The following is an 11703-nucleotide window of genomic DNA, read 5'->3' on the forward strand; positions in this document are numbered from 1 at the left end:
CCTCAATGACACTCAGAAAGAGTGCTAACAACCAGATGACTGCAAGGAATATAAATCCTTCCATCCTCAACCATTCAGTCAGAACTGAAGAAGTTTTCTTGGATGAGAAATGAAATGTTTTCAAGGAAAAACAAAATCCAGTTGCCCTTTGGGGGGGAAAAGCACCGTTGGGATATATATTTTTATTTTAGATTGTAAAGCAAGGGGATTATCTTTTCTTAATGATCCTTAAAATGTTTTCAAAGCTTTCTAATTAAAGAAAAGGTTAAAATTATTTGGGGAAAAAAAAGAATAGAGAGAAAAGTTTGTGTTGGCACCAAAACTTTCCATTTTAGAAAAACAGCCAATCCAATAGAACTGCCATCAATAAATAGCACAGACGGGCAGTTCTATAAATATGAGCATCTAGTTTAATCCAAGCATCCTAATTCATTGTGGGAAATCTGGTGACCAAGAGTTGCACCCAATCCTTGAATTCACTTTTCTATAGCACTAGAGCATTTTTGGATTATCATGACTGAAAACTGTTAGCACTTTTTAGAGCTAAAAGGTCCTAAATATGGACTAGTTGCAGCTATCTAGTGATTGTCCAGACTTTGCAAAAACCCAGACAGCCACTAGATAGCTAAAAATAACCATTGGTCCAAGTTTTTTGTACACCAGACCTGGTAGTTTTATTTTCAAATTGCATCATGTATTTAAATAAACACAAAAAATAGCAAAAGAAAAACAAGAAATCAAATCTACATATATATGAGAGTTCCATCAGTATATTTATGTGCTTTATAAAGTTTTATAATAACAGCTTCAGTAAAGAATGACGATGTTTCATTATAACCGTCCATGCATAACCTATAACTTCAGGAAAATTTTATCACCATTAAAAATCCTCCTATTCCCCACAATCCAATTAAAAATGGAACCTCTCAGCTGTCACACGCCCCCCCTGTCCACTTCGCATTATTTCCTCATCTGCTGTGGCCCAAAGAAAATTTTATAAACTAAGAACCTTAAACAAAGGGTTACCCATTCTTGCTCCATCTAAAGAGGGTATAAAATCACAAAAGATTAGCAAAAAGCTGAATATGCAGAAATAAAACCAGCAATGCTGGGGGGGAGGCTGAGGCTGACCTGGGGGTAAAGGCACAGGAACAAAAAATTCAGGAGCAAATGATGAAAGTAAAGAAGAAGAAAAAAAAAAAACTAGAGCTGATTGGCACACTCAGCTTCACCTATTTTGGGGATGAACATCCCAGCCACATGGGCGGCAAAGTAATGAATTTACAAATATAGGATGGGCAGATCATATCTAGCCATAGAAACAAAGCTTTGGTTCAAGTGATTATAGGAAAGCTGTGTTCATTCCTGGTGGCAAAAAATATAAATCAAAAGTTCTAGAGCACCTTTTTCTCCCTAACAAATGATATAAAAGCAGAAGCTTTCATGAACTTTTTCATCAGATGCGCACGGAGTGGCTAGACCAGTTTTTCTCAAAGGAAAGGGAAGAGAGGTTGGTGATGCAGATTACATGCGAGACATGACGAATGCCCTATCAATTAACAATCATAATGTGCCCAAAATCTGCTGTGTTTGCCTGACTGCCTTCCACTCTTTTGATATTTAAGACCTCAAGAATGTTTCACCTGAGGTTGTTGTTAAGCAATCCGTTTGAGGTATCTCCTAAAGAGTTCCTGGGAGGTTGAAATGCTCTGATATCTTCCTGATGCCAAATTTGTTTTTATGCCTTTAAATACAATTGGTTACATTAAGCAAATTATTAAACCAAGCGATGTTTTTTTTAAAAAAAGTCTGCCCGTGGATAACCGTTTTTTTTCTTTCCCTTTCTGGATTGTAGAAATCCAATAAACAGTTCAGGAGCAAACACAAATAATTCTCAGCAGTGACTCACCAGGAAGTCTGTTCATGTTGACACCTTGGGCAGAGAGTCCTATTCCCATGTACCTTCAAACAAACAAAAATCTGTTAGTTTAGCAAATGAAGAGAATTTCCAAACAAAATAACAACAAGGGCTCTTCCCTACTACTAATAGTACAGCCCAAATGGGAGGAAGTTAAACTCATTCCCTCAGTGGAGACTGTCATCTAATTCTCAAAATACATATAACAAGGATAACAACTGTGACCTGTAATCAAGCCACCTTCATGCGCTCAAACTTTTCCCTTCATAGAAAAGCTTATTATCTCTGATACAAAAACGTTACGCCTCACTAAAATATAACAGAAAATATCAAAATTATTTTGATCAACAACTGTAAAATAATGCTGGAGAATTTTCAGAAACAAGATTTGGAGATAATGCAGCTTAAGCCTGTTTGTTTTTATTGTAAGCCTGCTGCTTTGCCCCAAACCAGAATTAACATTCAGGAAAAGGAACGGCAACTCTGATAAAGCAGAGTATACAGACTTCATCGTCAGCTGCATTAGAGATATTTCCTCCTTCCATGACTAAGTAGAGTACATCATCTATGAGAGATAATTCAAAGAAGTTATCTTCTCTTGGCAGGAACAGTTCCTCTTTACAACTGCTTTACAAGGGTTAGGCCATTTTTAATGTTTACAAATTGTAAAAGCCTTTTATGTAACTGAACATGATGGAAATAAATTCAATTGGAATTTTTCTTGACATTATTAAGGTTGTAAGTTTCTGCTCCCAAAGAATCAGAAAGTTTGCACGCTGGCACACAGAAGGTAAACTCATTCAGAACAAACAGGTTTTTCACAAGACGATCTAATCTTCCCATTTAAATATTCTGTTCTGTCTCAGAACAACGTCAGTCTGGCAAATCCTGTCTTCTTGGGTGCACAAAATGTTCTGATGTTGCTGAATTACAACTCTCAGGTGCCCCAGAGAGCAAGACAAAAGGTTAAGGACACCGCCAAATGAATAAAAATCCTGTTCTTCAGCTCACCTATTTCCATGGTTAGTATGCACCATGAAGCCTTTCTCTGTGGGATGCTTAATCCAATCTATGCACCCTCCAGATGTAATGACTTCAACTCCCAGAATTCTCAGCAACTGTCCATTTGAGGAAGTCTGGAAGTTAAAGCTCGTCCATCTGGAGGGGGTCCCAATTCAGATAGATTGGTTATAAAGGTATAGATTATTCAAATGCTTCATCATAGGACAAACATGCTAAGGTAAAAGAATTAACCTGCACACGAACTTAATTACTATTACTACAAGTCATACATTCAGAAACACTGACTCATTAAAATTAGGACTTTAGTCGTAGACTAAAAATTTTAGTAGCATCTTGAGGATGGGTGGAAAATAGTATAGAAGTGACATGTTCTAAAGCCAACAAACCCCGAGATTTCTAGTTTAGATTATTTTTTAATTCCAAAAAATAGAAATCACCCCCAATATCTAAAATCATAGCTATATGATCTGATATGGTACACTGCATATTTTTATATCTTCCTATGCCTCACGCTAGTATGTTAACAGGATAATGAAAATTTACCTTCTATTCAATTATTGGAATTCTGTGGATGAGTGAGGTTTTGTACTGCTCTACCATACAGATATGAATTCATATCTTCATTTTTCCAAAAATAAGTGTTTATACCACAAAGCCCAGTTATAAACTGCCAACACTAGAACTCATTCATTTCCAAAGCTGCTGTGGATGTCAAATGAACATTTCACACTTTCTTCTCTTATACAGGTCATTAGAAGCCTACCAGAACTGTGGGTACTATGATAGTGGGGAAAAAAGCATTGCTCACTTAATATGAGAAAAGTTAAAATGCTTTTCAATTAGTATTCAACACCCTCCTCTATCAGAAACAACACATATGCCACATCATTCTATAAACAAGAGCTGGAGCAACAGATTTTGTAACTCGGAGTAACTCAAGTGAACATTTCTAAAATGTTTATAAACACTGTATGCCAGAGATGACACAGTCAGTCAGACAATTCATGTTGTTTATTGTACAGTGTATTAGCAACTTTCATTCTGTGGGACAGTAGCTCTCATAGAATGAGATCATAATCCATGTAATGAAATTCTACTGTTGTTACAAGTACAAACAAGGCTATGCTATACTACCACAACTATAAGGAGGGAGATTTTCAAGCATCACATTACTTGCAGGAATATTAACCTGTTTTTTTAAAAAAAAATATGTAAAAGCACAGACTACTTAAAGCAGTCTGTCTTTATACAGGCGCCCTCACAAGATTGAAAAATAGAGGTGGTCATTTAAAAAATTATATTAAATTTAATGAGTTGGCTCAATAAAGCAGCCAGAGATTTCTTTCTAGATCACCCAGTAGTCTAGGAGAAGGCATGCTACATTAATAAATATATTCATGAGAAGGCCAAAACATTTCTTCTGAATCATTTTCAAGGCATGAATAGCTCTACTATGTAACAAGTTCATTATTATTTCAACTTCATATGTGAAACTGAGGCAAAACTAGACCAGCTCCATTAAGTAGTCAAATGAATATGGTTAAAAAATAAATTCCTAAAGCAAAATCTGTCAAAGTACCTCTAATACTCTGGAACAGCTGCATTCAAGGGCTGATATCTATGATTGTGTAATTATGCACCTAAGCTTCATAGCATTCTGAAGATACAAGAATTCATAATTCTTGTCTTTAAAACCAGACACATCACATATAAGAATAATGCATCAAAAACCATAAATATCCATTCCACAATTTAAGTAGGCAAGCACTGGGAATTTTAAAAATGCAATCTCTATTAAATGTTATGCAGTCAACAAACCTGAATAAACCATCACTATGGTATCTATTAGCTCATTCAAATTAGAAAGTGTAGTCATATAGCTTTGCTCTGGCTATCAATTACAGAAATTCAGCCTTCCAGAAACCCTCAGGAACATATGCAGACTGAACTGATAATCCGTTCTCAGGAAGCTCTTTCTATACTCTCTTCTTCAGCTCACTGTTCATTTTTCTTGCCTTTGACACTTTTTAGCTCTTGCTACATATGCCAAAATTTGTTGGCTTTTATTTGTCCTAAACGTTACCTGGTATTTGTAACATATAATTTTTAAAGACAAACAATAGTCCATTTTAAGATGACAGCCTTTCAATTGTCAAAAGACAGAGACGCTTTGATAACTGAAAGAATAAACATAAATAGTACACTAATTACTTTTCTAAATTAGCTCTCATTTATGATAAATCCTAATTGGACTTTAGAATGTCTTTGATTATACAGACTGAATGAATCAAGTGTTCACACAGAGGGCTAGAAATAAGCAGCATCAGAATCACTAATAAATCAAGTTTCATTTTTCAATCTCATAAATAATTGCTACCTTTTATTATATCTTTTTACTAGCCTTGCATGCCACTTTAATCATAACTTGACTCTGTGAAGCTTATGTGTCTATAAAATAAAGTTTAAAATATCCACTAAAATGATAGACGAAACAATTCATGACTTTATGCCAGGTAACAAACAAACAAAATTCAATTTCAAACATAATTTCAAGGCTGACTATTTCATAACACATTTGTCTCAAAGCTTGCTGGAAAAGCCAGTTCGTTTTGAAAATCCCACTTAGGTTTAGATTTCAGAGGATTATTGTTAGAAAGAAGGGAGCAGCGATTGAAAAAGTCTACCTTTGAGATCCCACAAGGTGATATATCCTGAGTGAAAGGACTGGAGGGAGCCTCTTGCCCCTCATCTTATCAGAATCTCTTCTGTGACCAGATGTTCACATAGATGATTAAACTGGGCATCATTAGGATACAACTGATATCACATCCTATGTCACTGGATCACATGCCCGGTATTTTCTTATAGAAGTTGAGCAAGAGTGGGGACATACAGCAGCCCCCGCCCCCAACTCCTGGGCCCCAGCCCACCAGGCCATGGCCTATTCGGAATTGGGCCGCATGAATGGCTGGTTGGAGCATGCGTACACACACAGCTCAAGTGAAGCTGCGTGTGTGCACACCTGCCTGCCACTTTTGCAAGGGCTAGGTGCACACTGGCCCATCGCTTGTGTGACCCAGTTCCCCTCTGCCACCCCATCCCCAAGCCAGGCCAAGCCCCAAAAATTGGAGACCACTGGCCTAGGGCACAACTTCTCCCCTCCTAATATACCACCAGAAATTGCTCCTTCAGGAAGGAGAACTGTTATAATGAAAGCTCCCTACTTCCACTACTAAGAAATACTTCTGAAGGATACCGTGGCTGTTGGCGTGGAAAACCAGTAACTTAAGCAGAACCAGGGGGATCACGCTCCCTCCATCTTGATCTCATTTTAAAGGTCATCCACGAGCATCACCAATGGAGTCTTGGTCCGACACCTTCTTTGCAGCATTCAACCAAAAGGGGAGACTAGAGATAATTGTCTAACTGCAGTGCCAACTGATGGTTTGAGAAAGCACAATACTGCCTTCTTTAGGGGAGGGGGTACTATCCCCTCATTTAAGGGTGTCTTTACCATTGCTCTAGCCCAGCCTTCTGTCACCTCCCTAGAGACTGTCACCAACCAGGAAGAGAAAGGGATCCAGGTGACAAGTTGTTGAGCTGCTGTCATACGTTACCCTGTCGCACCTCAAGAGGAACTGGTACAAACTTATCCCAGATAAAGCTGTGAGATAGATTCAATCACACCCACAGAACTTGCCTTCCTGGCATCAGTTCTGAGCAAATTTGAGTGATCTTATCTTCCAGCTCCTCAAAAATTCTCAGAGGGCCCTATAATGTTCTAGACCATCCTTCCCTCAAAGGTGACAATCAGATAACGAGGTAACAGCAAATAAATAACGATGATTGGCTGTTTTTATCAGCATAAGAAAGTTCTTACCTATATTTGCTTGGATTCACTTTCTGCTTTTTTGCCAGTAGCACTCTAGGCATATCCTTTGCCCCTTCCTCTACTGGACTTCCTTAGTGAATCAAAGGACTTCCCTGGATTGATGAGCAGAGAAAGGCTGCACAGGTGCAATCCTAACCCTCAGGATAGAGGATTAGGAATGCTCTTCTGAAATCTAGTGGCTCCATTAGGCCCCTGGGGCAGATTGACTAATTAGCAAATGGGATTGAAAATAAAATATGGAATAAAATACTAGAGCAGGGTTTTCAATCTTGGCAACTTCAAGCTTCGTATTCTAAAATTCCCCAGCCAGTAGGCTGGCTAGGACATTATGGAAATTGGAAGTCACGCTTCTTAAAGTTGTCAAGATTGAGAAACACTGGACTAGAGAGCCAGGTTCAATCCATCTACAGCCAGGGTATGTGGACCAGTTGCTCTTTCTCTAACCAACATACCTCAAAATGTGTTATTGTGACTATTCCCATGTAAGCTACTTTGAGATTCTGGAGGAAAGCCAGTGTAAATCTAGTACAAATATTTCTCAATATTTTCTAATCTGACCATTACATCATTCCTGACCACTGAGCTACCAGTATGATGCATTTATTTTCTGATAGGTACAAAATTTTAAAACTGGCTTTGCAGAACAATCTTCATATCACCATGGGTCATAAACCAACTGTGCAGCAATCATGGGCCCAGTAAGGGAATGCATTAACCTAATTAATAATTCCTTATAACCATTCTGGGAATTGTATAATGAATTAAATTTGCCCCCTTTGGCAGCATTTAAAGCACAGAAGTACCACTGCTAATTTAGAATCTGCTATCATTACCCTTGAATTTTCAAACTTATATAGTTATTTTATACATCCATCAAAATTAACTAGCCTAAACCCCTTATATATTAGAAAAAGCACAGTACTCAAAACTGGATGGTATTTGCTGGAAATACAATACAACAATGCCTCATTCCAATCTGTTTTTTTAACCACAAATCTATTCTGGGCACCACGAATAGTTTTTAAAAAATGTGTTTATTATTCAGAGTAAAAGCATACTCTCTGTCCAGGTATTAAAGGCTCCATTCATGAAGATGGTAATTGAAGCTATCAGAAGCATCCTGACACGCTGTGTCAATATGCCCTGAGCTTCCCACTTCCTGATTTAGCAAAAAAGTTATAATCTTAGTAAAAAGGCTACTTTAAAAAAAAAGTATGTAGAAGCAATATTGAAATGTCTCTCTACATCAACAAAAAGGTACAGAAAAACTGGATTTGGGCTAAACTTTACACAAGCGTATGAAACACAGTATCAAGACAATTACGAGCAACTCCTTCCAGACATAACAAAGGTGATCAGAAACAAATGTAAATGTTCATAGCCGTTTCTATTTCTTCTCCAAACACCAAACAATTGAAACTATATAGTTTCTTAAAGTCCCTGTAGCAATTCAGCAGTGCCTATAATAAGTAGATACCCAAGAATAATCAATCCAATTCCTCACTGTAATAACTGGGGCAAAGATGCATATAAAAACACTGATGTGCACTGCAGTCAGGAGACATGCATCCGATCTTTCCACCCTTGTGATTTGCAATATCTTGCTGGCCATGTATCATTGATCTCATCATTAACATTACAACACCCAAATTTTTTAAAGCAAGACAATTTAGTTTGATTTTACATTATGAACATACTTTTCTCCCCCTTCCCAAACTGGACTGTTTGTCATTCTACAGGAACAATTTTTGGTTGATCAAGTAATCAAATTTGCTTAAAGCATGGCTTAGTGTTTGGCTTAGCATTCAAGTTTGTTATCAACACATTATATTTCAAAGACTAAAATCAACCTGTTTTATACCAGGGTTCCCAAAAGAAATGTAATCTGTCAAATTTCCAGAGTACAGGTAGTCTTTGACATAGGACCACAATTGAGCCCAAAACTTAAGTGAAACATTTGTTAAGGGAGTCTTGCCCCATTTTACAAGCTTTCTTGCCATAGTTGTTAAATGAATCATTGCAGTTGATAAGTTGGTAACTTGGTTGTTAAGTAAATCTGGTTTACCCACTGACTTTGCTTGTCAGAAGGATCTCATGACTTTGAGACACAGCAATGTTCATAAGTATGAACCAATTACCAAACATCTGAATTTTGATCACATGACCATGGGGATACTTCGAAAGTCGTTAACTGTGAAAAATGGTCATGTCACTTTTTTCAGTGCTGTTTGATGTTTGAACAGTCACTAAATGAACTGTTGTAAGTCAAGAACTACCTGTATTAGCCATTAGCTCCAAACTTAGTGTAAAATAGTAGCAATAAAGATAACTAGACTAGGCCAGAGCCAGAATAATTGAACCTACAATAGGAAATATACTGAAAATTGTCTTATGCAAGTTCCGATTTTTTTTGAGGGATCAACAATTCAATCAGCTCAATGTTGTGATCTAGATCAATTATCTCATGTCAGAGAATTACCCATTGTAAGTACCCATTTCTTTACAAATCATTTTATATAGGAGGGAAAGGAGTCCCTGCTGATTTTATACTCCACTCATCTGATTCAAAGCTGTGAACCAGCACTGTATGAGGATCTTTCTGTGGTCATCTGGTCAACATGTAGGAATATGTAAAATAATTTGGTAGCCAGGAAATAATTCTAGTTAAACAGCTATAGGAAGGGATTTCCACTACTTTCTTTGCAGTAACTGTTATATATAGTATATTGGATTTCAGATTTAATCCATCAAAAAGCCGCATAGGAATTTTAAGAGGTAAACATAATTACCTAGAACAGTCATCTTAGTTTATATCACTGGTTTGGTATTTGATAGCAGGAAGTCAAACCAGTTTTTAAAAATCTGAACTGGAGTTGAACTTGATTCACAGCTTCATCCTCCCTCTAATGAACCAGAACCCAACCCCCCTAAAATGATCTCAACTCCTTGTTTTGAAAGGCTGCTGGTGCAACGTCCTACTACAAAGGCATGAATCACTCATCCTTTCCCAAAGCCACAAGTCACATTCCTACCAAATGTAAGTACAGATGGTAAAGTCAGCTCCAATTCTTGCCAAAGACAACAAACAGAATACGCATTGAGCCACATACTTACCCATCTCTTCCTTTACTAACTATCTTCACTTCAAAATAATAAATTCCACAGGCTGCAGGGATGGGGTGGGTAGCCCTGACAGAAGCAGCATCCTTGTGATTTTTCCCATGTCCTGGTTTAAACAAAGAGGAAAGAGGCAGAAAACAGGTCAAAAACCTCTTTAATTCTTCAGTGAAAACGATCAGGCAGCAAGGCTTTTCAAAAGCCAGCCAGCCAAGCCCACAACTGAATACACCCCCGTACAGATAAAACAGATGTTCCAACAAATACATTAAAAAAGGACAGGGCACTAGAAACACATAGATGATCTCCTGTTATTGTCCCAGACAGAGAGACTCACAGCCCATCCTTTAGGGTAAAATTATACTTTGGGGCAGTGTTTCTCAACCACGGCAGAGGGTTTTGTCCATCTTCAACCTGTCAAGATTGAGAAATATTGCCCCAAAGGATACTTTACCTCAAAGGTTGGGCTTTGGGTCTCTTCCCCCTCCCCCCCTCTCTCTGGGACCATCCAAGAACACCTGTGTGCTTCTGTTGCTCTGCCCTAGAAGACTTCAAATCCCAGAATTATCCAGCCACAAAATTCAGGGGTTTTGGAAGCCCACCTTTTTTTCATAACGCCTCCCCTCCCCCGCCACCTTCTTGGCTCCCTCAAGCCCCGCCATTTCCTCCCCCCTCAGGCAGAGAAACGGGGCCTCCTTCCCCCACCTTTGTAGTGAACACGGAGGTTGCCCTGGGAGAGGCCGATGTAGCTATACTTGTCCTTGGGGCTCCAGGCGCGCGGCAGCGGCGCCTCGGCCGGGTTGACGGCCGGGTAGAGCTGGCGGAGGCGCTGGCTCAGCTCTTGCTCCTCCGGCGGCGGGGGAGGCGGCGGGGGAGGAGGCGGCGGCGGCGGCAGCGCCGAGTCTCCCCCAGGTAAGCTCGCTGCACCCGCATCCGCCATCTTGGATCCACTATGGTGTCAGCGGGAGGGGAGCGGGCTCCCTTTCCTCGGCCGTCCAATGGGAGGCGGGCTCGGCCACAATGGAGGCGCGCGGCATGACGGGAAAGAGAGTCCCGCTCTGCCCTCAAGCCGGGCTAGCTCGAGCGAAGCGGAGACTACAGCTCCCGAGAAAGGCCGCGCGAGGGAGGGCCCCGCCCAGTCAGCTGCGTCGCAAAGGACGTCGGGATAGCGAGTACCAGACGGCATATAGAAAAAGGCTTAGGAGCTTTCAAAGCCAGCGCTGGAATGTCCGGGGTGAATTCCTCTTTAAGCAAATAAATCACGCATGAGATGAAAAAGCGGGTCGGGGGAAGATCCTGTGGCTTTGAAGTTACAGGGTTTCCCGTGTGAGCACGGGGTTGGACTAGAAGACCTCGAAGGTTCCTACCGATCCTATTATTCTATGTTCTAACTAAAGAAAAGCAAACACACACACAACCCCATCGCACAATTAGCTGCGAATCAGCTGTGACGAGAGAAACAAGCTAGCGAGATGCGTCTCTATGCAGTCTCGAAGACTATTGTTTACCCTGCCCCGTCCCTTGCAACATGAACATTTCCCCCCACCCCAAACACACATGTTTTCTATGAAAGGCCTGTTTAAACGGCCTCTCCCTCCTTGCAAAGCTGCATTTGCAGACGCACGAATGTAAGAAATGTAAGAAAATTGGAGAATCCGGTGGTTTTGCAAGTTGCGTGCATTAGCCTGGAAACCTTTCCTCGAAACACGGCCAGTTAAGGTTCCTTGCCCCCCACTTTTTTTCCCCCCGCGCA

General features: G+C 39.8%; 1 protein-coding gene across 1 annotated transcript in view; it reads right to left on the minus strand.

The window, feature by feature from the left end:
- RANBP10 (RAN binding protein 10) overlaps positions 1-11332 on the minus strand; it is a 38246-nt gene extending 26914 nt beyond the window's left edge. Inside the window, exons 1-3 of the mRNA XM_026672019.2 lie at positions 10656-11332; positions 9948-10059; positions 1910-1962 (exon numbers count right to left, since the gene is read on the minus strand). Coding sequence (XP_026527804.1) covers positions 1910-1962; positions 9948-10059; positions 10656-10890 — 400 coding nt within the window. The 5' untranslated portion in view covers positions 10891-11332. The remainder of the gene's footprint in view (positions 1-1909; positions 1963-9947; positions 10060-10655) is intronic.
- Between the last annotated feature and the right edge of the window lie 371 nt (positions 11333-11703).

The sequence above is a fragment of the Notechis scutatus genome, chromosome 9 (genome assembly GCF_049901735.1).
Source record: "Notechis scutatus isolate UNSWTSFEM ecotype Mainland chromosome 9, rNotScu1.2, whole genome shotgun sequence".
Classification (NCBI taxonomy): domain Eukaryota; kingdom Metazoa; phylum Chordata; class Lepidosauria; order Squamata; family Elapidae; genus Notechis; species Notechis scutatus.